Raw genomic sequence first — 27,355 nt, forward strand, 5'->3', positions numbered from 1 at the left:
ACAAGTTTGGTATGGTTCAGCAGTGTTGTGTAGGGGGAAGAGAACAGCTTGGTCGTTTTTGCATTTCTAGTTAATTTTCATGCGTGGATCAAACATCAGCAAAACAAACATATATATAATTACTGATGATTTACTGACGCATAATGTTGGTCGACTAGACAAGAAATACACTTAGATTTGTAATTTTACCTCTGTTCACCAACACAGCTGATTTTAAACCCAGCAATCAAGATGTGATTGAATTGTAGACTCTCAGCTTTAAGTCAACGGGTTTAGCAAAAGTACTAAAATGACTGTTTAGGAATTACATCATGCCCTATTTTCAGAGGCTCAAAGGTAATTGGACAAACTAACATCATTTTAACTGTAAAGATCGCTTTTAATTATTGGATGATCCTGCAGCCAATGACTGCCTGGCATCTAAAACCATCAACATAGGTGGTTGTAGCTCAAGAGGTAGAGCAGGTCTTCTGCTAAGTGAAAGGTTGATTGTTCAACTCCAAGCTACTCCAGTCTGCATGGGCAAGGTTCATCCATCAGAGTATGAATGTGTGTGAATGTTAGACAGAAAGCACTTACTTAGAAGAAGCATTGTAGGAATGGGTGAGCCAAGTTGTGCTTTGAGTGATCAGATAGAGTAGAAAAGTGTTCCTTGAGATGCTCTGCTGTCCCTTGAATTAAACCCGAAAGTCTGTACTTCAATTGCTTGTTGTGAAAACCGTAAAATAAAAGTGTCTTTGACTTGGGGTTTAACTTTACTTCTTGCTCTTCCTTTGAAAAAAAAGCAACAAAAAGTAATTACTGTGTTCTTCCCTTTCACACACTGTAAGTAGGCCACAGCTCTGCCTGGATATCGGTGAACAAACCCTCACACCAGCCCACTAGAATCTATCAACCACACTCACGTGGACTACTTACATTATCTTGAAAATCAGACTGATGATGTGGGTGAAATAACACTCATGGTGCCCAGCATCATCATTCACTGTCACTTTGACAGAGCGCAGAAAAGAGAGCAACATTTGCCTGTGACGGTCATGTGAACGTCCTCTTTTCCACTACAATCCATCAAGATACAGTCACTGTTGCCTTCTCAGTTGATTTTCACTCCCAAGTGTCTTCACAAGAGCCAAACCTCAAACACAGCTTTCATCTCATTTGCATTATCACAATTGCTGTTGCCAGCCAACACCTACCAGTACAACACTTTTTTCGTGTATATGTGAGCCCCAGAAGACAGAAAATTCACTCATCTACTGCCAATGGTAACTTCAGACTATTCTCCAAGGTGTTTCAGCACAACACTTTGACGAGTGTTAGTATCCTGTAGCTATGCTGGCTTCCACAATAACAACAGACTTTTACATTTACCATGGGGAAGACTGCTTAAAGCTGTGCTGAGAAGGATGTTAATGTAAGAATCCATCAGTCCTAAATCAAAAAGTGGAGCTCCAACAAAGAAGAGTATCCAATACCCCCACGGAGATGCTCTAGATTCACCCCCTCTTTACCCAAATGTAAGTCTACAGTTGTCGCCTTTGCGATGCTGAAAATTAGCATTAAGTACCAATCTAACTAATGGGCCGACAAAAATTTCAAAAGACAGAAAGACAAAGGGCAAAGAGTGAATATTTATTTAAGAATGCATAATTAAATTATTTATTATCATGATTTATTGATTTATTAGCATAATTGAATGAAAAGCAAGTGCAAACACATCTTCTGGGCTGAAATACGAAGGTGTTACACAGCGAGCAGCAACAGAAATGCATCTGCGTCGTCCCACAGGGAGATGATTTAAGTTCTGCCCTGAAGACCTATTCAAAATCAACATTTTAATCAAACAAATACTTTCAGCAGTACATGCTTCGAATCCCATTTTAACCACTGTACAAAAAACAGGCTTTTTTATATTAGAGTGGAACCATTTGCTTGGCGAGCAAAAGGTTGCTGGTTAATGACTCAAATCTCCTTTTGCATCGCAGGAACAGCAGCTGGCATTAAAAACTGCTAAATCAAACATGCGGCGCTTCCTGCTGTGGGAACCCTCGTGCTAAGCAAGCAGCTGAAAGTAGTTTCCATATCACAATGAAACATAAAAGGCCATAAAACAACCTTAGCAGTTAGTTGGCGCACTTTTAGTGCGGTTTTAACTTTCCTCAAATCTCAGTCTTTTTGCTTGTTAATTTATGTTCGTGTTGATGCTAATAACATTCTGAATTTCCTGTCTGTGGGATGATTCATCATTGATAAAACCCACACAGATGCATCATCCTCAAACGCAATAATCAGATCAGAGTTACAGTATATGTTGCCATAGTGGGTGCTCGGCTGTGGCACTTCTGCAAAGGGCTGGGCATGGGGGGGCATCGTGTCTGTCTAGAGCCTGCTTTCACTGGAACTTCACACTTATTTGCGAGGCAAGAAACACTTGCACGAGTCTGCAGTAGTAGGCCAGCTCATGTGAAATTTATCATTATGTAAATGGAAGTAAATGCAGACTGCTGAATTAATGCTTGGCATTAATGCACACAGGGAAACATCAAGATCAGACAGGGAGGGAAGGGAGAGCAAACATGCTCCCTCCTTTTGGCTTCGTGACACGTGAGGAAGCTAGAGTCAGAGCCTACAGCTGACTAGATTTCTGGTGGTCAGTGTGTGCAGGCAATGCAACAAGCAGAGCCCTGACAGCTTAAGTGCAACCCCGTGGATAAAAGGGTGTGTTGGATATTCGCTGCACTGAGAGGAGTACGTCATGCCATGCTACCCTTAATTAGCAATAAATAAATAAATAAACTGCTTTATCGTTTTTGCAAGTCTGCAGGTCAGACACAGCTCAGCAGTGATGATCGTTTCATCTCCTTTCACTTGGTCCACAGAAGCATGCACACACCATGTTTTTTGGGGTTTTTTTGCTGACCACATGCGATTTCACGTATGGTGCACTTGTAATGGGGGTTGCAACATTAACCCTCACTCTCTGACTTGTCCGCAAACACGATCATGCATGGAGAAGCCATTTTACCACAGTACTTCTTTAGAAATGAAAATGCAGCGATGGTAGATTTAAAAGTACCAACAATAAATATTGCAAATGAAGCGCCTCGATGAAATGCATTGATTTCTTAATGGCTCGCATAGAATAAAAAGCGTTACCTTGTTATACCACAATTCGAAAGTAAAGGAAAGAGGCTTTTTAAATGGCTGAACATCAAAAATAAATTTATTTCATGTTTAGTAGTTGGTAGTGATTCATTTTGGCTTTCGGAGACAAATGCTGAGCTTATTTACGTGCTTGTGCCTTCTGTGAATGTTTACTTCCTGGAGGGTAACGCAACTCTGAATCTTTCTGCATTACAGCGAGGCTAAAAATGGATTTAATTTTAATGTTTGATGATGCATATCCATGTGCCAGATGCTCAGCGAGGTGAGTTTTTAATTTGTAATGTTCTGGTCCTTTTTGTGTTTGCCAATCAATAAAGTTAGCTTAAAAGTAAAATCAGTACCATTAACTGTAACAAGGGCCTCTACTGGTTAATCAAAGGCTCCGCCATCATTTTTGCATCTCTAACTCTGGTGACTGTTGCATTTGTAAAGTGCCATGTTGGTAAGCTTGAATATTAGAGCTGTTTAAATTAAAAACTGTATTGTCTACCACCATCCCATTAATAGGATGCAGTTTATGTTTATGAACAACAGCTTCCTCTTTTAGATTGTTCTTAGACTTTTATGTATTTTATATTATTTTTTATTTTTTGCATGACCTTGATAGGTGGACTCAGTAAGGTCAGTTTCAGAATAGGTTTAGTTTTCATGCCATAAATGTGCCTCTCTCATAACACAGTGTGGTGTTTTGGCTCACATAAGCACATAAAGGAAATGGTTCAATCTTAGACCTGAGAAGAACTTTTGTACACTCCACTACAGTGATGGGAATCCTCAAGCTTATTGCTGAGCTCGGGCTCATTTCTCTGTAACAAAGAAGGCGACACAAACAGCAGAGTAAAATAGGTCAAATCCATAGGAAGAAGTGTATTTGCAAGACTATAAAAACAGGGACATTAAGCATGGTGAATGTGATATCAGTGCCCCAAATATATCCTCTCTGCTATCTCCTTTCTATATAATTACTTCTGTGCATTTAAAATTTTGGGGGCTGGTAATGAATGACTTTTCTTTTTGTTTATTTTCCAATACAGACACAACGGAAATTGATTATCGGGGTGAGCTGATTACAGACCTTGACACTGAGATGAAGGCGCGCTGATACCTGTGTCATAAATCATTCATTGCACTAACGCTCGATTTTAAAACTCTATTCTTTGGCCTGTTTACATTGCACGGGCTTTAGTAGAAGTACCGCTCCAGATTGTGGCTTAAAGACAAAGTGAGGCAGGCCGTCTTGACTGAATGTTGCTAGGCCATCAATGGCCATTAAGCATAAGAGAGCCCATTAAAGCACTGCTGAGTGCCTACAGCCATATAAAGACCTTTTTAATTAAGACACTGTATTCAAAATGACTGAGTGGATTTGTGCCGGGCATTGTTTAAGAACAAAGGTTATGCAAATACATCACCTTGAAAGCCCTTGGAAAACGACCGGTCATGTGGTAGCTAGTGTAACATAGAGGTTTATTGAGAGCAAAGGGTGCAAATACATGATATGAGGTAAAAAATATATATATATTGATCCAATACACTGTATATCCCAGAGATCCAAATTAAGCCCTACCTATAACAACTCCCCACGAGACTGCAACCGACTTGACACAAGCTGCTGGAGGGCTATTGAACCTGCATCTGTACACTGTTTGCACATGAAAGAACAATGCTGAGGCTAGTCCTGAATGCACTGATGATTCCTGTGTTTTCCCCCCAAAACAAGCCAGCTCCAACACAGTTACCAGTGGCATCATAGAGACAGCCTTACCAGAAAGTTCCCAAACAATCTCAACTAAAATAATTGCTTATAAATTACACTTGAAATGAAAAGAATCCCATGCTTAGAAGCCAGATCTATTAAAACAGAATTACTGTACAAGTGGCTTTAACCGAGTCATTAATCCCACCTGAAACCTGCTCTTTACGACAGAGTAAATGTTGTGTTGTGGAACCGCATTTCACTTGGATGGGCATGACTACAGAAGACGCAGCTTGAATCACTGGAAGAAGAATGTTGATGTGTTTTCCACCAGGAAGGTGTGGTTTTCCTGATGGAGATGCAGAGGAGGATATGAGCCAGGAGGGAGTGATGCATGGGGACAAATGGGATTATCTCTGCTAGTAAACTCAATACTGAGCACAGCAGGACCACCCTTTCAGAGACACGAAGAGGAAACACCCACGTAAAACCTCACCAGCTTTGCAGCAGACAAAATGTTCAAATAGTTGCAGGTAGTAGGATACGACGAAGATGTCGAGCTGTCTTATCTCCTAGCCACAAACTAGGAAGTGAACTGGATTCTAGTGACAAGACAAAACACGGACCAAAACGTCAGCAGTGAATTTACAAACAATTAACTGGAGCTCTGTACACATGTACACACCATTTTGGCAAGTGTAGCGACAATTACTGGCCAGAGCAGAGCGGTGTAGTCGGATTTGGCTTTGTAAAGCTAACAGATTAGTGTGCCATGTGGAGGGAAACTCTGAGCTGGCTGCAATACTAGAAACACCTGAAGTTGGGAGGGATGGGGGGAGGAAAATCTGGACAATCAGAGAATCAGTGAATGAATGCCCAATGTCCTCTCTTTGGATTACACGTTCTCATCATGATGGAAAACAGACAAACACCAAAAAAAAAACATCCAAGAAAATAAAAACTGCCTGATTTTTCCTGATAAACAGCAAACATCACCCTCTGGGTCTGATTTAAGAACAGGCTACTCTCCGTTCATGTTACCCTACTCCAAGCAGGCTCTGTTCTGTTGCAGCTTCCTCTAAGGATGAAGGCTACTTAAGTGGCCCTGAGCAATAAAGTGTTTTTTCCAAGGTCAAAAGCACAGCATGCATCTTCCCTTGCTGGAATGCAAAGTGAACCTGTGGTCAAGCCCTACCGTGACCTGCCCAATGGAGACGGAGGAGAAATACAGGAGGGAGCGATGCTCCATTCATTAAGCAGCATCAGACTGTGAATTTACGCTGAACAGCAGCTAACACTAAACACAACAGTGCTTGCCAGCGATGCTGTAGCATGCTATGTGTAAATTGAAATCGACCATCTGAGCACGAAAACCCCGACCACTCGGCGGTGCAAAGGTATTAAGATGTGAATAAGCTTGCTGGCTCAAGACATATGGCCAAGTCACTTCACTGCACTAATTACTATCGTGGATTTGCACTTGGAAGGGAAAAAAAGCGCGGTTCAGATGGCTTTTAACCCTCCCCCTCTGAAAAAAAAAAAAAAAAAATTAAAAAAAAAGGAAAGCAAGCTAATTTCTCCCAGAGGCCTTTTGCTCGGTTTTGTTCGGTGTCTGAACAAAGTGCATCCAGATGAGAGTCGCTGCTGCTGCAGCAGCCTTACCTTACACCCGAACATAAGAGACAGGGTCCGGTTGCTGCAGATGACCTTACACTGGCACATGACCGGAGAAAGACACTTTAAATTCCTGACAGGCAGAGACATCAGTCCGAAGCCCTCACACCAGGCAGACAGCACCAGAGCTCGTCGGTCCGCCGCCTCTCACTCAGAGCCACGGTGCAATTTAGACGAGAGCCGCGGAAGCTGGAGGGGGCGTGTGGGGCCGGTAGTACCCGTTAATGGGCGGGCTGCCCCGTTGAAGCGTGAGGTGTATTCCTGCTTTATTTGTTCGTTTATTTTTACATTTACTTTACGTTAACGTTTAACGAGTCGACTGCTGCCTGTACGTTGCCATATTGTCCAGAGGTTGAGCACAGCAAGCGTCACTCATAGCTATAGCGTCTCCCTCCCCACCAACCCCCCGCGTCTCTCTCTGTCCTCGCGCTTCACTTGATTGAGCCGTAAAGTTTGGACGTAAAGCGCAGCAGGAATCTCACAGGAAATCCGCGCAGAGAGTGACGCGAGAGCGATTATCAATTATCCTTTGAGTCTGCGTGAAAATTGTAGTAGTAGTAGTGGAGTAGTATCAAAGCGAGAGCAGTGAAAGCCGGGGAGCATTTTTTGATGCTACACAAACATCCTTGCTCTCCTCCACATGTAACACCGTGATTGCTGCGCCCCCCGATGGATCACCGGGAAAATGGCGTGTAGGCTGCTGTCCAAGGTGCTGAAATCCCTCAACTCAGGAGGAGGGATGCGAAACGTCTTCATTTCATTCATCAGCACACGGTGTTTGACCGTATCCCTCAAAACAACCTGCTCACATGGTCAGCGATGTATGATCCTCACGTTAAGCAAACACATGCCCAGTCTTAAATGTCGTAATAGTGTAAAATAGTGACGTAAACTAGGACCGACAAGCTGAGACTCTCTTGCTGTTGTGTTAGTATTTATATGTGTCATTATTTTGGATTTTCTCAGCTATCACTGCGCATGATCTGGATGGTTGTTATAGGGAATAGTGCCACTTGTGCTAAACGGAAGTGCTGAAAGTGGGCCTTTATTTTTCGCTGGGCCTGTTCAGAACTAAAAAACAAAAAACAAACAAAACAAAACAAAAAAAAAAATTGAATCAACCTAAAGTTAAATCAATTTTAAAATTACTCTTGATTTTTTTAAAATAGTGTTTTCAAAATAAAATACAATAGCAATAAGTTATTGTCCTTTTTTCTTTCACACACACACACACACACACACACACACACACACACACACACACACACACACACACACACACACACACACGCACACACTTTACAGCTGTCACAACATGAATGTGTTTTTCAGTTTTCATTTGGTATTTTGATGGTCTCCACTCCTTCGTGGGATTGTGCTGGCATGGTGAGCCCACAGGGTGGAGTGAGAGAACCAGGTAGGGAAGATCTGAATATTGTGCATTCATCTCAGGACCGACTGCGGCGCAGGGCTCAATGCTCCCGGGTGACGTCAGCGTTAAATCGAACACAGAAACTGTTCCAGATATCCCAGTGTGCTGCTGATATATATATTTTAAAACCCTTATCTCCCACCTATAGAGCTGGAGATATCCAGTGTGCTAAAGACATCAGCAGGTTTATCACAGATCTTCATGGGGAGGTCATTACAGCACAGTGTGAATTAGAATATAGTGCCAGCTGCTTAAAAATGTTTTTTCTTTTAGAGTTAACTCTCTCAATGACCAAAAAAGACGTGTGTAGAAATTAAAAGTTTCTAGTTTGGTCATGTGATTCAGGGAGTAATCATCAACATAAGCAGAGAATCCTTGATCACATAAATGCTCTGTTTTATAAGTCATCTGAGTCTTTGCTTAGTCTTTTAGTACTCTGTATTTATGGAAATGTTTTACTTCCAGGCTTGATACTATATATATATATATATATTTATGCACATAATAACTGAAAGTCTGTCCTCGATTGCAGCGGTGAATGCCCTTTGATAGTTCACATTGCTGACTGTATACTGGAAAAGATTGTGAGTAACAGACTTTTAGTAGGCCACCTCTTCAAAATTACACAAGGGTAGTCCACGCGTTTTCCTCTACTCCTCCACTTGAATTACATCCACACAGTTTTTATGTGTGTTTGTGTTCCCCTGGCAATACTCCACCTTCTGAAAGTAACTTTCTTTAAAGAGTACTTTCACAATATCAATAACTAATCATCTAATCAGAAGTCTGTCTCATTTCAGTTTGGTTCAAATCAGCCTTCATATCACAGGTCTAAATTATATATCACTGGCAAGAAAAAGAAAGAAAAAGACATGAACTATTTTCTATTCTTTCTCTCCTAATAGAGAAACCTCCAAATAAACAACCCAGGAATGCCTGGGATTCCTCTCAAGGCTTTCATTAAAAATATGTAGACATAGAAATGTCTTTTTTCCCCCTTCTTTTTAAGTATAACTATAAATTGTACATAGACATGGAGGTTTCAGATCTGGAAGACAGAAATCCTTGAAACCTGCTTTCTTTCTTATGACCAGTGGGGACATCTGGTAGCAATTTACACGCGCATAATTCACAAATCATGGATTATTTTTTGTGTAGCTTTGGTTCAAAGGCAAAACAAAACTGCTGACTTTATTGGCTACTTTGCTAGCGTACTGTGTGGTAGCTTTGAATTGTTTGCATAGACTATAAAAGACTACAATGCCCATTTCTTACGTGGTTTGATACATCAATAAACACTTTCATGATGAGTTAATGGTATCGTTGCAAGTCTTATTTAACGCAGTATAAAATTAATTATGAGAGGCTACCATGTGATTTCAAAGTTATTACCATCTGAACATGCTCTATCCCTGCTTTGTAGTTAGCCATACTCAGCATTTAGGAAAACCGAGATCCTTAACTCGAGGCTTAGGCCAGTGGCCACCAGACTAAGAAGCATCCATCTTTAATATGTAGTGTATAGCCAACATATACAGTAGAAGTGACCCATTTTATGCAACACTTAAGTGTATTAACATGCAATTAACACAAAAACTGATGTGACTAACGTCATAAATTATCAGCGTAGGTACAGTATAATACATGGGTACACAGGTATTGTATAATAAGTACAATACAGCATGGGCACAGTATAATTTCTATGGCATACTGTAAGTGGCTTTTCCCTTCAACTACAGTATTATGTAAGCGTGGGAGTCACATGGAAACCTGAACTGTTTTGAGTATAGCATTAACATCCTAATGCTGCATTGTATGAGAGAAACAGAGAGAGAGAGAGAGAACCCCAAAAGAGTGTTTCCATGACAACATCTGCAAAGGGTGGCAGATCCCTAACAAACAGTCCTCTTGCCAGCAGCTTTCTGGTCACTGGCTCTATAGCAGGACTGTTTCTGTCACGGGTGATTGTCTTCATAAAAGCAGGTGTCTCATGCTACTATTACATGCGACACAAGCGAGACACGTGACAGGTCTTCCTCAAATGGACAGAGAATTTAAAGAAATACAGTGAGCTCACGAGAAGAGCCCCTCACTGACGCTGTGAGTGGCTAAAACCCTGTTAAGCCTGCCCTGAGGTTAGAGCCAGATGTTCCGTACTAGCTGTGGTGGTTGGCTAAAAGTTTACATTAAAGCTCAAATCAAAGCTGAAATTCTGATTGGTTTACATTTAATTGTGTGAAAATGTAAATATTCAGTCTTCATTGATGCCTTTGTTAATCTTCCCACATCCCCATCTAAAATGCACAGCATGTCCTTGCTTTTAGATTAGCTCACCTCGTTTTTGAGATGTGTGTGATCAATAGATCCTACTCCGCCAACTATAGTCAGCTAAATTTTATTGCTGTTTTCTATTTATTAGACTCTTACATATACATATACATCTCAAAATTAAATAAAGCAATGAATGCACTTTGATCTTGCTTCATTTTGTCTATAGACCGTACATTTCAGATTTATGAATTAGAGCATATTTTGTAAGTCCAGCCAACAGAAATAGCAATAATATTAGCCTCAAACCTTTCACCAAATGTAAATGTATGCAGAGTAATTATTCCATATGTTATCCATATCAGAACCAGTTTATAATGACACTATAAAGTTGATTGTGGCCATTGCATAACAGTTTTTCCAAACTTTATAATCTGTTTTTAAATTAAAGCATATTTGTGGTTTATTTCAACCTGGTGTATCTCTCCAAAATCTATACTGTAGATCTGGGAAAAGGAAAAATCACACAAAGGGCCTCTAAAGTGAGTTCCCTGCAGCTTTCCAGAAAACATGATATTTGCATTAATCATTTAAAAAATACAGTTTCAAGCTGGCCAATGCTAAATGTGCTCTTTGCTGACTTTGTTAGGGATCTCCAATTGGGGAATACTTGCCATCTGATCTAATCCCCTTGTATAGTCATCCACTGCTTAGTGGATTGCTTACGTGCAAGTTACAGGTGTCGAAATTGTAGTATGATGGTGGGTTGCATTCTTTTGAACCATGCAGCCGATTGTTTCTTGAAATCTCTAAAACATAGGTTTGGACTACCAAGTTAACATGACCATACCAAAGCCTACAAAGCCCACATTACTGTATAATACACCGTTCTGAAATAAATCAAAACAAACATCTACCAATTAGATTTCTATAAAAAGCCATAAACTGATAGAACATGTGAAACATGGATGACAAAATAGTTTTGCTCTGTCTGGGCCTGCTCTCTAAATAGTTGTTTGTTGAGGCAAAACCTACAAGGAATTACAGCTTTAGTGTTTGCATTCACTGAAAGTGTAGAACTACTGTCACAGAAGGTGGCAAACTGGGGGGAAACCAATGTATATCACACTTCCAGAACAATTCTCTACTATTGAGCCTTCCATTACCTCCAGCATTCAGCAGCTTTGACACCGGAACAGCGGAACTGAAACGCAAACACAACCGGGAATCTCCCGAGGCTCCGAGACTGCCTCAGCTCTCTTGACTAGGAAAACACACAAGGTGAGAATAATAGTATTCACACCTACACAGAACCAACAATATCTGAAAGTTCTCTGTGTGAATATCTGATTCTGTTCAGTGACTACAGTCCTGCAGCATTTACAGGCATAATTTCATATCAAAGAGGCCTGCGAGCTAAAACTAATTTACTAGAAGCAAAATGTTAGCTGAGATGCATTTGAGTGTAATATTTTATGAATTTACTCTTTAGTGTCAGAGAAAGTTAAACTGGACTTGTTGTCATCAGTAAAAACCCTTTCTTTGACCCCAACGCTGCACAAAGCTAAAGGTAACCTGCAGGTGCAACAGCAGGACACAAAAGTTGTAGTAAAGGCAAACTGTTAAGTTTCAGATAGGATATTCCTGGTTTTCTCTCTTGCGAATTCACCCAGCTGTATAAATATTACATGCCCAAATGGAGTCATCACCAACAGCGTTGACTTGGAGCAATCCATTATGTATGAAGTATGGTGCGTGCATTATCCCTTCAACACATTCAAAAAGCTAAAAGAAAAAATACATAGCCACTAGAATGCACTGTTTTTCTCCTTTTGGGAGAACTATTTAAGGGGGAAAATGGGATCGAAGTTGTCCGCACCACCCTTCAAGCGGATGAGAGCATCCACGCTGTCACGTCGTAATCTTAAAAGCGTGCGGATAATTCTCTTCCTGTGATGAGAGAAGAACGTCTAACTGCAGCTACTGGTCCAATTCTTTGCAACCATAGCCTCACAGTCTGTATTACATTCTGGTTCTGCTGTGCCTCCTCCCACACTAAACACAAACAGCAGTGTGCCATCCACAGTACAGAGACGATCCTTTGCCTGCTGCCCTCCCCTCCATCTGAGACTTAATGTGAAAAGATGCGCATAAAAGATCATCTGGATCATCACGTCAGGCTCTAACCTGCACTAAAATCTGTCCGATGTAAAACACCACCACCCACGTGCCGAAAGCCCTCCCATAGCCTGTCGTCTTGCTAAAGCAGCCATGCCTCGAACATGCTAATGCAATGTCTGGCTGATGACGTAATATGCCACTCTGCAAGACTTGATTTTAGTAAAATAAGTCTTATTTCATATTTGTCATGCTTTCTTTGTTTTATGTTGAGCTCTTCACTGCGTCGAAGCGATCATGAAGAGCAGCACAATGTCAACGAGAGCGCAGAAGTCCCACCCAACTGCTGTTGAAATCTTCTGTTTGCAAAGGACAGCCAATCAGAAAGAAGTCTTAAAGAGATAGGGACCTTAAAGGACAAGGAGCTAAAAAAGCCTGTTTCAGACATTATTTTAAACTTGAATCATGAAAAGCTACACTATTAGAATCAAGGACTGGAAAAATATGCAGCTCAAAATTACTATATCAGGTATCCTTTAAGGTGTTGGTGGCAAATACGTTGTGCCTGTCTGTGTGAAACCATGACCTGTTTGTAATATCAAAGTCCTTAGCCACATCCACCACGATAAAGCTTATAAATGCTATTTTCTCCACTAACAAGTAAACACCAGCCGCAGGAATTTTAACGGAGCTCTTTTTTTCATGGAGTGATCTCATGTGAGTAGTGTTTCCATGTGCTTCTCTTCATGTGGTGTTTCCATAGAGCTGACGAACCTTGCCATGGTTTCTGTGGTAACTGCAGAAGCAAGGCTCTCTCCTCACTGAACTATTTTTGTAACAGCAGATGGAAGAAGACTACAGTTTAGTTTAGGCTAGTTTAATTTTCTTTGCCTAGGGGTGTGAATGCAGCTTAGTCTATAATTAGATGTGAAATTTGCTTTGTTGTGTTTTGTAAGTTTTTTAGCATGACCATGGCCAGGACTCACAGGAGTTCATTTAATGGGTAATACTTTTCATTGCATATTGTAACACTGTATTGAATGGAACTGAATAAATTGCGCTGGAGCACAGAACCACACCGTGGCAACACAACTCCACATTTGTTGTGTGTACGCATTCATTTATACTTTTGACAGACTGTCAGAGTAAAAGTAGATTTCTTTTGGATCCCCCTCTGAAGAAATGCAACAAAAGATGGCACCACGCGCTGCTTTGGCTCTGCAAGTAGTGTGCTCAGCAGGACGTCAGTCTGGTCAGCCATGGAACAGCTTCTAACCAAGATGATTAAAACAGAACAGCCCCCGGGAACCAACCTGCCAGGTAAATCTAACTGGATATATTTATGCTCCATTTTCCCACCACTCCCATTTGAATAAAGGAGTTCATAGGTGTGCCGCAGGGGATGGGTTTTGAAGACTGGGACTGCTAGATGAAGCTGTTAGCAGTAATCAGAATGCAAAATTGATATGAGGGTCTTTTATGGTCGTGGTTACTGAACTGACATATGTTTACTGGTACAGGCTGCTACTGTAGGCAGGAAAACACTAATTTCTTATGAATAGACAAGAAAATACCAGTTTCTTATGAATAGCACTCAAATACATACAGATCAGACATAATATTAAATCCCCTGGCAAGTAAAGTGAATGCAACCAGTTATTTTGTTATATTATTTTGTTATTTTGTTGGCTGCACCTGTTACAGGGTGGATTATGGTATGCAGCTAGTGAACATGCCTTTAACCTTAAGCTGATGTATAAGGATTCAAATGATTTTGACCCAGTCAGCTCATCTGGAGTGGTAATTCCCTATAAAACGTGTCTAAGGAAGTAAAATATGTGAACTGTCTTCAGGGGCATAGGTGTCCGAGCCTCACAGATGCACATAGGGAGCAAAGGCTAACTGATGGGTTGATATCCTGAGCTGAAATTGCTAGAAATTGTGACCCTGCAAAGCCTGAAATATGAAATAATTGCCAAAAAATTTTAATTTTTCTATTTAAACCTGTTCAAACTGTTTATTGAACCTTCTGACAAATAAAAAAAACAACAAAAAAACATCAGTCTAATGATGTTGAGATCACAATAACTTGGTGTTACAGAGTTAAAGCTGGTTGCGGTACATGAGTATGTGGCTGTATGGCCACCGGTTTGCCAGAAGGCCCATGCTAACCCCCGTCCACTGCTGAGATCCCTTACACTGGAGCATCAGAAGTTACGCAGTGAAAGAAGATGGCCTTGTCTGATGAATCATGTTCTGTTGCACATCATGGTGAGAGCTGGGTGCATGCACATGGCAGGCAGATGTCAGAAGCAGCATGATTCTCTGGTCAGTGTGCTCCTGGAAAAGCTTGGGTCCTGGCATTCATGAGGATGTTTGCTGCATGAAATGCACTACCTGCCTAAACACTGTTGCAGGCCATTATAGCAGACCTTTATAGCAAAGACAGCATCTTTCAACTGTAATAAAGAACCTAACAAAGAGCTTTAACTTGTCCTGTAATTCTCCACATGTCAGTCCTGCTCAAACATCTGTTAGATATGTGGGAAAAACTAATATGATCCACTTTACAACTCACAGGACTTAATTGATCTACAGCTAATATCCTGGTACCTGCAATCACAGATGGTTCAGAGCTGTTTTATTGGCGCTAGGGGGCTCCACATAATATTAGGTTTTAATGTTGTGGCTGGTAGGCGTAGTTTGAACGGCCAGCATAGATCTTTATGACAAGCTGAACAGTTTCCTAAAATAACGGTAGAAAGCTGCCCGACTAGCAGTGTCTTAAGTGAACATAGTAATTATCACTTTGCTGTAAGTGTCTTCTGTGTTATCTAGCAAGCAGTGTTTAGTTCAAGAGATATTATCACCATTGCTCTAAACAGAATGAGGACTAACAGTAAAAGGAGGTGATCATTTTTATACTTTCTGATTTTTGGAAATACGTGATAACTTCAGTCTCGGTTGTCACGGTCAGTTGTCATTAGTATAATCATGCTCGGTGCAAATGTGCAAAACAACTGCTGCAAAGACACATTTCATAATCATACAAAGAGCGACTGGTTGAGCAGAGGTAGTAAACTCACAAACGAGTCGGGCCTCGTAAAATTTTACTAACAACGAAAGGAAAAACATACGACAGAAATCTGCTCTCCCATCAGCATCCTGTTTGAGCTATGATGGAGTAGATCACCTGGCCAGTCATGGCCCAGTAAACCCATTAGAAAGCTGTACAAGGTGATGAAATAAGACAATGAAATAGCATGATGTTGAAACATGTGGTGGCGTGCACTGGCATGGAGAAGTTGTATTTTCACTTTGTTTCTGCTACCTGGAGCAAAGTTGGCTCTTCACGCATGCTACCTCTATGGTATCTGAGGCCCAGCGTCATTTTCAGTTCAATATCAGGGCAGTGACATCCACATAAAGTAAACTATGTAGAGGCTGCAACCATTTTCAAATATGGTCCCCTAATGTGATCAAACCAGTTTAACTAAATTTGTCACGCAGACAACTGCCCGATCACACACCTACATGATGCTCTGGTCCTCCTGGATTGCAGCCATCTTCACTTCTTGCTTGTTTGGGATCTCAATTGAACTCCAGGTCAAGTTCATGACTCCTCCTAAATTGCTTTTGGTGAATGTTTAAGACTGCCTTGCTGCTGGATCATTGTTCCTCGTGTTCTAATGCGATCCTTTGGATCTGAGGAGTCTTAATGTATGTACTGATCACCGCGCTGCTGCAATTAGAAGCAAAATCATCAAGCGACTCCACCAGCAGTGCTACACATCCAATCAATAACACCACTTCTGCTGTGTTTGACAGATGCACTGGATTATGAGGCATTTCTTTATATATGTATATACTTTGGTCTGTGCATCACTCATGCACACTGATTCCAACCTCTGAAACTTTCCTGGAGTACTTCTGAAGTTTGCATCTCATGGTGGACCACCTGAAGTGGCTGGTCTACTCATGTCTTGATGTCTGACACAACTGAGGTAAACAACCAGAATAAGAATAATAATAAAAAAGGTTATCAAAACATCAAACTCCAGTTCTTGAGATGTATATAATTTTTTTAAACATTTTGTGCACTAAATCAGGGAAATTGCATCAAGCTATCGTTTAATCTACTCCTTTTAAAATCCAACATGCTGGCACACTTAAAACAAACAAACAAAAAACATTATATATGCCCCACGTTGTGTAGACTGCATTTCGTATTCTAATCAACAAGTCCATAAATTTAATGGCTCTCCTAAATCAGACCTACTTGAGCTACAAATCTGCAGTCCAACCTGTCAAATACACCATAATGACCAGCTCAAAGCGCTGTTCGACCACAAACACATACATGTGCATACACAGTGGCTTCTGCTTGTGGAACTGCATTAAATGGCATCTTAGTCCCAAACACTCGATCAGCCAAAGTAGAGACTCATCATGTCAGCTAATTAAGGCTGGAGTAGCCCTGTTTTTTTACACAAACCTGCACGACTGCTTCAATAACTGTATTTCAGCACGTAGGGATGTAACCAGGACATGAGGAGAAAACCCATTTGTTTGCCTCTGTGTCCCATTAACCTGATGTTGGTCACGAGTCTTTACTGTAACCCTAAAAATGAAATGACCTTTTTTCAAAGCGATGCCAGCTGATTAAACAGGATGATTTTCCTTATCTGAGAAGGACACTAGCCTAATGTCCCAGAGTCCTCGGGGGAAGAGAAGTGCATAAGAATATGAATTATCCCCAGACGTACACAGGCGGGAACCAACCCAGACGTAGAATAAAAGACATGCATGCATGAATCTGTAATGCTTTAATCAACAAGTCTGCTAGAGTTTCACTCTTTCTGCATTTCGAAACATGCTCACTGGTACATACACACCCACACGTGCCGGGCCATGTTCATACGTAATACCCAAACTGGATGATTAAACCTACCCAGAGCACACGTACAAGGAGAGCAAAAAATAAAAAAAAAAATAAAAAATTCCTCAGACACATATTTTTTGATGAATCCATGACACTGGAGCAGATTACAAGCATGTTCAATGCAATATGCACAGATGTAGGTAGAGACCTCCCCTAAGCCTGCCAGAACGACTAGCAGACTTTGAGCTAACATGCAAAACAGAGGCAGCAACAGAGGGATGGAAGGAGAAGAACGACACAAACAGAGAGGTGAATTTACCTACCACACACGGACAGAGAGAAGGGAGCTTAGTGCGGCCCTTCATGAGCAAGAGACAGAGGAAAAACAGCCTCCCAGACACCCGCAGTAGAGGAGGAGAGAGATGGGGAGAAAAGGAAAGAGAGAGAGAGGGAGAGAGAGAAAGATGGGAGGCTGGGGAAGGGGGAATAAAAAAAAGAGGGAGGGGGAGTGAGGGAAGGGGGGGAGGGGGGTGTCGTAGCAGACGAAGAGAGAGAGAGTTTTCCTGGAAGCAGAGAGTTGTTGGTGTTGGATGTATCTTGGTGTTAAAGGCAAGGGTCGGAAAAGAGACGACCGGCTGCCTGCTCCAGCCGTGACTCAGAAAATATGTTTGCCACCGCCGGTGAGGGAGGGAGGGAAGGGGGACATACAGGCAGAGAGACAACCTTTTATATTATTTTTTCTATGATTTTTGGGTTGGTTTTTTTTCCTTTTTACAGTATGCTTCCACTCACTCTGCTCTTTGCTCCCTCTTTGCCTCACCATTAAGCACACAGACGTCACCTAACGTGAGAGCGTGTTTGACGCAAACATGAACTCTCTGGGTACACCTTCACCTCCACTCTTTTAACGGCAATAGCAATTGTTTCTAGATAGCTCATTGCATTGCACGCAATCTCAATGTGCTTAGCACGGAAGATAAAATAAATGAGTAAATAAGCTCACGCAGGTTTAGAATGTTTTAGGGAAGTGAAAAAATGTCCATGTCACCGCTGTTACACGGGGACTGAACACTTTGAAGGTTTATTTGGTCAAATAGCTGACAGCAAGTTGATAACCAGCTAATCCCTTCTTATACAGGCAAGAAAAAATACCAACATTTTCTGCTTTCAGCTTCCAGTTTTGCTTTCTAAAGAGAATATCTGTTTTTTTAAATAATTTTTAAAAGTTGAATATTTATATTTTTATTGGATAGTAACAACTTTTGCCACAGTGAAATCAACTGGTGCACGCCAAGCTGTAAAATCAGCGATCCAACATTTTGTTGAATTTGCAGCGATGAAGCCTAGTTTCTTTAAATTGCAATAGCATCAATTAATAAAGCACATAAAATTTAATAATAGACATGTAGCAAAAATATTTGGGTGCTGATCACCGAAGTTGTTGAAGATGTGTGTCAAATATGAGATGCAGTAAATGAAGTTCAGCTCTTTACCTCTAAAGGTTAAAATGAATCGGACCTTCTCTTAGTGTTGTAGCTTTTTAAACTCTAACATGAAAGCTGATTTAATTACAAATACTCCTAGGTGGGACAGATGAGTCTGTGTAATTTGTACCTTTAGAGTAGCTGCCAGCATTGTCTGAATGCTCAGGTCTCTTTCTATATAAAGGATATTTTTTTTATCACAATTTTCACTTTAGGTGCAAATAGCATCTTAATATAGCCTGTGACACTTCCTCACCTTATCACTTCACAATAGCCTAGCACAGTGATAACTGGTAAATTGCATGGCTGGTGTTATGAGAATGTACTTTTACTTTAAAACAATTTTTTTTGATACCCATATCCCTACGCAAGGATACATGAGCAAATTCATGTTTATCTTATCAGTCATTTCACATCACAAAGACCTGGAGATTGCTTTAAGAAGCGTGTTTCTAGATATATTTTTTTATACTGTCTGTTTTCTGTATATAACCATAGCAAATACTGTTTCTTACGTAAGCATTAGACACTCTATCAAACTGTACAAATTCTTAAGTAATAACTTACATTCCTCTATCCACATCACAATCTTGTCTACAGGTATACTAGAAGCAGTATCGTCACCCTTTAGCCAGAAGCTGCACATTAATAAAGTCAGCAATGAATGAGTAAGACAACTTTTCTCTAAGGAATGCATCGTGACTAAATGCAAAATACTGATATCGCTAATAACAGCTGATGCTTGTCCAATTGTTATTATGTAGTAGCCATTCAAGCTTTTATCTCAGACAAACTTGAGTGGTCTTTGATCAGTCGTTATTGCCCAAATTTTTAACTAAATATAACTCCTTTCCAGGCTTAGTTGTCATCATAAATTGCACTTCAGCTGCATCTCTTTTTATGTCTTTCAGCTATATGGCTATATTAAGGGGGGAGCAAAATTTGGTTGGGGAATAAACAGAGTAAAATGCACCATGACCCCACTGGACTGTTTTACAGTGGATGGCTGTTGGGTGATGGATGGGTTATGACACCTGCAGAGGTTAGGCCCACAGCCCTCTGGATCTCAGCGACACAGTGAGCTGTGGCTTCTGCGCGGCTTCGCTCTCTGTAACTAAAGACAACTCAAGCACATCGTGACATTTCCATCTGGAGTGAAGCCCGTTAGAAGAGTGTTAAATGCTGTGTAACCCGCGAATCCAGCCACATAAGACCAAACATTAATTTTCTATTCTCTGCATTCATGAGCATCCTCTGCCGGCGCCTACACAGAGGTCATCCTCCTACCTGCACACTGTGGGCTTCACATTATCAACACCCTTCAATGGCAGGTCTCTCTCTCTCTCTCTCTCTCTCTCTCTCTCTCTCTCTCTCTCTCTCTCCGTATCTCTCTCTATCTCTCCCGTTCTCTCCTCTCTCCCTCCCTTCCTCCTTTCATCTCTATTCTCTCCATGATGATACCCCTGCCACGTTGTCATGGCAACAATCGGGCCCTGATTGCTTGGTTGCTAGGCAACTGACATCACCTATAAGAGGAACATGAAGATACAAAGCCAGAGACAAACAAATCAGAGAAAATATGTGCACTTGTGCGTTACTGTGCTGGGTGTCACTACGTCTGAACTCTCATAGCGTCATTAGCTCACGTCGTGTGCCGTGTCTACTCAGGGCCAAAGCCACACATGTAGGCAGCGAGGTCTATCATTAGGGTTACTAAGCATATAATTCGAATTTGACTTGCACTCTGTTCAGTCTTGTGCTCTTTGCCAGGCAGGAGGTTCGAAACCCCCAAAATCGTGACCTGAACTTCAGATGAGATTGTTGTGAATGTGAGTGCCTGTGACAGGGGGACTGCTCATGAATCACTGATACAGTAATTCAGATGCTCCCTATAAATTATGAGGAAACACACAGGGCCCTACATGCATATACATATACATATATATATATATATAAATGTGTGTGTGTGTGTGTGTGTGTGTGTGTGTGTGTGTGTGTGTATATATATTTTGGCATGGACCAATGCAGCATCCGAGCTTCACATATGTAGGGTACTGGCATGTGAAATGTGTATGAATACTCCTTAATCAGACTGTCATGAGCTCCTTTGCTGTAGTTTTTTAATGTGCCACAAGATGTCATTGTGTGCTGTATTACAAAAAAAAAAAAGAAAAAGAAAATCAGCTCTCTAAGAAATTAAGATCCTGCTTGCAAAGCTGTTGCAAGTCCACATCAATGATATCAGCTTGGCTTTCTTGTTTTCGTCACTTTTATTTGACCTTCCTCTTTTACCCACATACGACATGCTAGTTATATGATCTCTAACTAAAAAGCCTACAATGTGGGCATAATGTGTCATTACATAAGGATCCAGCGACAACCTGACCCTCCTTGACCCTAATGAGGATGACAGAGCCTCCTCTATCGACTCTATCAACATCATTAGATGTACACTCTCATTGCTATTGATTTTGAACTTTCCAGGTTGCCACGACACTTTGTTGTGTTTCTTGTTTGCTCAGAACGGAGCGGTATAGCTGACAGCCACTGCCCTCCTTACGGTCTACCGTAGCAGGCTCACGGCTCCCCATTAGCCTTCTCGCTCAATGTGAAATGACAAAGTGTCCAACCCAAACAAGCAATGATATATCTAATTTGTCATCTGTCATGTGGACAATTTGAGGATGGACGATGATTCTGACAGCCAAAACAATGAAAATGAGCATCAGACCCTTGGAGGTGGCACTCTTAGTGCACAAAATGGAAAGGTTGCTTAAATACGTGTTCACTGTTTAACGTTACATCGCCCTATTAAATCAAAAGAAGTAGCCATCTGCCCAAAATGAGGCTCAAAGGAGAAACTAGAAAAGCACTAAAGACACAGACTGAGCATCTACCCTACCAGAATATCCACCTAATGCACCAAACCATTTGAGTTCAAAAGAAAGGATGAGGCTTTGCTCATTCTCTCACCGTAAGAAACAGTGGAGCAGAGTGAAGCAGCAGAAGCAGGAGCACAGATTGTGCTGTGTGCATTTGACAAAGAGAAGCTCTTAACAGCCTTCTTGCTGGCTAAAGCGCCTGGTGGGGATGATGAGCATCATAAAGGAGCTGAAATATACTCATACGTGAAGTGAGCCCTCACCAGTGTTGACTCTGCAGGCTTAAGATAGTGAAACAAGGCAACTGATGGGCATACGATTTGGGGGAGAAAAACTTAACATGAAGCATTTTGACTTTCTTAGTTATAATTATTATTATTATACAAATATATGAAGCGGTGATCTTATACCTCCTCTTTATTTGAATCTAATGGGTTTTATTGGCAAAAAATTCATAGTTTTAAATTGAGCAAGGCTTCAATCCACAGTGCAAAAGCTACTTGCACTAGAGCGAAATGCTCCACAGCTTGCATGCATTCTGTCTGATCATGTAGGTGTACGTGGCTTTCTTTTGGTAAAACAAATGAACGTGTGGGTGAGTGGTGCAATACATACATAAAGACGAACGGAGATCATGGCTAACCCCTGAATTTTTTTCCAGTATTTCATCTCAAGCACAAAAGAAAGCTGTCATTTGAGCAGAAATAACGACAGAGCAATCGAAGGGGGAAATAAATAAATAAATAGTCCGTCTCTATACAGCTACAAATTTGTTCTGCTGTGCTTTTTAACTGACCAGCAGAGACCCTCAGCACAGTGCAGTCGTGGCATCGGTCTTGCACTGGGGCAAGCTCTGCTTCGCACACTGTGCCCTGGGAGACACTTGGCAGGATCAGTGTCTCTGTGGCTGCATACAAAGGCCTGATGGATGTTCATGCCCTTGAGTGGAGATCATCTGAGCTCTCCACTGGATCACTAATCCTGACACACAGCACACACTGCTGCACACATTCATACTGGCATCACACGGTATGGTGAATGGGCGCTTGTTAAGGTGGATGACTTGAAAAAATATTGAGGAGGCTCGAAAGGACTTGCGAGCAGAGGGGTTTAGCTTATACTGTAACTCCATTTTGGAGACTCTCGGGGCTAGCGTAAGATACAGCAGCCATAAGCTTTTTATCCTTGAAAGCGCACAGACACACACGCACACACAATAAACACACATCCACATTATATAAATATTTATATAGACTGAAAAAAATGTGAGTGGTAAAACCAAATCCAGGGAAGAAGATGCTCATGTCAGATGTAGCCATACATGAAACCAATCAAGCGGACGCGAAGATGCTGACTTTGACTACATGTTGTCAAATGTATAATTCATTGGAGGAAAAAAGGCACTAACTAGGGAAGCCTCGAAAGTGCTGAAGAAGAGGGCAGAAGGTAAGCTACAGAGCAGAGAGCAGGGAGGAGTAGAGTGAGCAGAGTGGGAGGGATGGGGGGGAGGAGGTAAAATGAGATAAAGGAAAGAGGAGGCTGGGAGAGAGGACCGAGAGAGGGATTACAGGGGTGAAGGAGGCAAAAAGGACACAAAAAAAGGTCTGTAGAAATAGGAAGTGGATTGAGAGTGACAACAGGGAAAAGAGTGATGATCAAAAAAGGCTAGAGAAGAGGAGGCAACAGAAATGCACTGCATGTGCTCCGTACCGCACAGGAGAACGTGGATTTATTGCAGCAATTTTCTCAAAGATAGAATTAAGATTAGTTGCTTTTCAAGCATAAATCCTTTTCACTATGCGCATCATCTGTGTTCGCGCCTCTCAAATTACCGACCCATCCTTCTCTGACTCAGTGCCATACAGGGAGGGAGAGTCAAAGGTATTGTCAGGCACGCAACTAAATATAAATCTTGTGACGTCTCCTCGATATGCCCTAATATTCTAGTTCTAAATGTTATGTAATGACACTTGTGTATGATTCACCGGCATCCTATGTTGCAATTTACTGCTTGCTTTTTTTTTATTTTCCCAGAGATTTTAGTGTGGGAAGGAGCAGAAAATTACATAAGCTGCTAAAAAGTCCAATTCGCTCAGGAGAATCGATTGAAATGCCGAGTGTTTCCTGGTCATTTGCTCCATGAATTATAAATAAAAAGATTACAGTCAAATTGCAGTTACTTCAAATTTTATCCAAGCCAAAACTTGAACCTGTCAGTGTAGGAGGATAGAGAAAAGTAATAGCGTCATAAGAACTGTAAGAAAAAAAGAAAGGGACACAACTTTTGCACTTTTACCTTGAGGATGAAATCATCTTTTATCCAAAATGGGCTTTCCTCACAAATTTGTACTAATTCTGGTTCTGTCGCTCAAAGACATCCTTTCTCAGCCTGACTTTTCTTGCCAAAATACTCAACCCACCGACTCAGTGGGGGATGCCTTTTAACCGTCAAAGAGCACGGCACAGCAGTGCTCCGGTTCTAGTTGGTGTGCTCTGTGTAGCGGTATCAGATATTTGTCACTCACCAGCTGACTGTGGCTTCACCCACACACAAAAACTTTGTGCAAAGACCTGCACGGGAACGCGGCATTGTTCACATAACTTGTTATACAGCACGTGGGTGTCACGGAACAGCTCGCTCAGGGAGCTGCTCGCCCGTCATCTGCTACGTGGTGGCAAGCCACACTCCTCACCTGCAGTTCAGCCTGCCTCCATTAAAGTTTAATAATGCGCATTTAAAGGAATACACCAAGTTTTGTGGCATATCCAAGTGAACCGTAGGCTCTCTTGTGAATATCTGGTTAGTGTTTAACAAACAATCCCCAGTGACAAAGGTTTAGCTCATTTTTCTGGGTGAAACGGTCATCTAGGCGCTCCAAGAATAGCCATTTCATTTGCCAGTCCAAGAGCTGCTTAGCCAATCAGTCGGTGCATAACTTTGCACATCTATGCGCTCTCACCTTTCCTTTTATAAACCAACCATCTGTCTCACAAGTTCTTGGCAATACTTGGGTTTTCTGTGCCAGCTTTACACTAAGTCTTTTCACACTTTGAAAGCGATACAGAATTCTGGAACTGGTTGGGTGAAAAACCCACAGTTACCAACCGTGGTCTTTTACTTACAGTCTTATTCTTCTTCTTGTCCTAAGCTCAGTGATGTAAAACAAAATGCACGAGGTGCAGGTGTTCCAGGGAGGAGAAATACCTTGAAATTTCCCTTTCCTGCCCCCCTTCTCTCTCTCTCAATGAATTTGTCACACTGCACGGTGCAAGGTAACAAAAACTGCTTTGCAGAACCAAAAAGCAGCTACCTGTGAGGAAGTTCTGTCATTAGGGAAGGACGTGAAATGGTGTGAAATTCGCAAACAAAAAATGTGTTTAATGTACTTTGCTGTACACGCGCGCAGTGTGTCTCCCTCCTCATCTGACTGCACCTACTTATCTGTGTTTAACCACTAATCTCTGTTGCCACGGAAACTGAGAGCTTGATAAGCAAATGAATGTAATGTGCCACAGTTAAGCGCAAGTTTACGTAATACATCTGAAAGGACCAGCTGCACTCACGCCTGCTCCACAAATTAAGAACAAATGGAAATCTCAGATGATCAGCACCTTCACACGCCTGTGTGTGTGTGTGTTTGTGTGTATTTTTGTTTTCCTCTTTTTTCTGTCATCACTTCCTGCCAGAATCTGCATTCAGGTTCAGCTGCTATAGTACACTGCTCACCTCCTTTTGAATCTGTGTGCAGCTGTGTAGGTATGTCCATCAGAAAATTATATATATATCTATATCTATATCTATCTATATATATATATATATATATATATATATATATATATATATATATATACATATGATCTGAAGGTCTTAAGGTCTTGAACATCTGAACAAATAGGCTTGGACAACAGACTTGAAGCTACTTCATGTTCCTTTTTCTAGTCAGTCTCATGTCTAGTACTGGCTCCTTGGAGCAGCGCATGTGTGTGATATAACATGTGGCTCATACATTATGTTTGCAGATGTTTGCACCTGCACAGTGGGTAAGCTTCACGTGTGCTTACGGTCGAGTTTAGGACAAAGCAGCTGGAAATTGTGAGGAATATTAGCATGCATAGTGCCCTCCCATGGTCTCTGCCTGACACACTCTGCAGCTCGGGCATGACACAAAGCCCCACACAGGCAACCCGAGGATCAGATCTCTGCTGCTTTCGCTACATCCACGCAGGTCAGCCAGCCCCTGTTCATACACTCACAAAGCATGACACGGAGTAGGAGATTCAGAGAGTGGGAGAGAGGGTCATCTAGAGAGGGAGATATCAAAGAGTGTTCAGTCAGGTAGCTCAGCTCGCACTGAGGCTTTTCTGAAATGTTCAAATGCTCAAAACGAACACAAAGATCGAAACAATGCACAACACGAGAAATGTCATGAAGACAGCAAATTCCCACAATTGAGAGATGGCAGAAGGAAGCTGGCTGCTTTCTTCCCGGTTCAGTTCCAGTTGTGGTGCCTCTCACTCTGTTTCACGCACACATAGAGCTAGAGTAATGAACAACAGATAGGCTTACCTTTGTAGTCACAATGCAGAGGCAGTCCATGGTACTTAAAACAAATATCGGGGTGTATCTCAACCCCCCCAACCCCCCACGACAGAGGGCTGAGACCCCACACCCCTCTCCCCAGCCTGCCCCACTCCTGCGCTCTCACTCTCGTCCTGCCTTTCCCCCCTTTTCTCTCCTTCCGTGAATCTCTTCTTTGACTAACTGAACCAGCGAGGGAAAGAGAGGATGGAGGGAGGGGGGAAACATGAAAAGGGAGGGGGAGGGCCACAGAGAAATAGAGAGAGTGAGCAAAAGGAGAAAAAAAGAGAAGAGAGGAGAGAGGGTGGTCTTAGAATTTAGTATAAGAGAGAGAAAGAGAGGGAGAGAGAGCAGAGAAAAGGAAAGGTGTGAGTCTATCTAAGGAACGGTGGAAAAGAAAGAGAAAAGATGGGATGAATACAAAAAGAGATGGAGAAAAGGGAGGATGGAGATGGAAGGCAGGGGTGGTGGGATTAACAAAAAAAGAGGGGGGGTCACACTGTGGAAAGAAAAGGGGAAAAAGAGAAACGGAGAATAAGACAGCGAAACAGCCGAGGATGGAGAGGAAGAACTGAGGGAGGGGACAGTGAAGGAGAGAGAAAAGGAGAGGGAGAGTGGGTGAGTGCGTGAGTGTATGCGTGTGTGTGTGTGTGTGTGTGTGTGTGAAGACAGCAGGAATTAGACCGAAAGAAAATGTGTTGAGGAGGAGAGTGTGAATTACATATGCATCACAGAAAAAAAGAAACCATGAAGCACCGCGAGAGCGACTCAGGGAAGACCGGATCACATGAAGCCGAAGTTTGCTTTAACCGGATGGAAAAAAGAAAGAAACTGAAGACACATGAAGGTTTTTTTTCTGCTTGTTGTAGCACTCTGCAGCTGTTGCCTTAGCAATGGTGCAGTTGTTGCCATGGCAATAGGGAGGCTTGTTGTTGTCATATGGTCACCCTTGTAGGACTGAGGTCTGAGTCAGTAACTCTGCATTGGATTTGCCCACCTGAGCATATTTCCACGTGGCTGTGCAAATATGCACTCAGGTTATAGAGGAGCACAAAGGACAGTAATAATCTGCGATTTTAGGAATATTTCAACGTTAAATAGTCCCAAATAGACACATTAATGATAATGCGTTGAAACTTTCTTTAGCCCCTTCTCCGTCTGAATTGTTATATGAT

The 27,355-nt window shown here is 41.7% G+C and overlaps 1 protein-coding gene across 4 annotated transcripts in view; it reads right to left on the reverse strand.

The window, feature by feature from the left end:
* LOC120734248 (disks large homolog 4) overlaps nucleotides 1-26,747 on the reverse strand; it is a 60,919-nt gene extending 34,172 nt beyond the window's left edge. The window contains exon 1 of one of the 4 annotated variants that reach the window (XM_040032940.1): nucleotides 26,169-26,747. In XM_040032940.1, the coding sequence (XP_039888874.1) occupies nucleotides 26,169-26,198 (30 nt within the window). In that variant the 5' untranslated portion in view covers nucleotides 26,199-26,747. Of the gene's footprint in view, nucleotides 1-6,523; nucleotides 7,668-17,558; nucleotides 17,685-26,168 lie in introns of those variants that run through there. The other 3 variants (XM_040032939.1, XM_040032938.1, XM_040032937.1) reach the window with 3 other exon arrangements.
* Nucleotides 26,748-27,355: the final 608 nt, after the last annotated feature.

The sequence above is a fragment of the Simochromis diagramma genome, unplaced genomic scaffold, assembly GCF_900408965.1.
Source record: "Simochromis diagramma unplaced genomic scaffold, fSimDia1.1 OVJJ01000216.1, whole genome shotgun sequence".
Taxonomy (NCBI): domain Eukaryota; kingdom Metazoa; phylum Chordata; class Actinopteri; order Cichliformes; family Cichlidae; genus Simochromis; species Simochromis diagramma.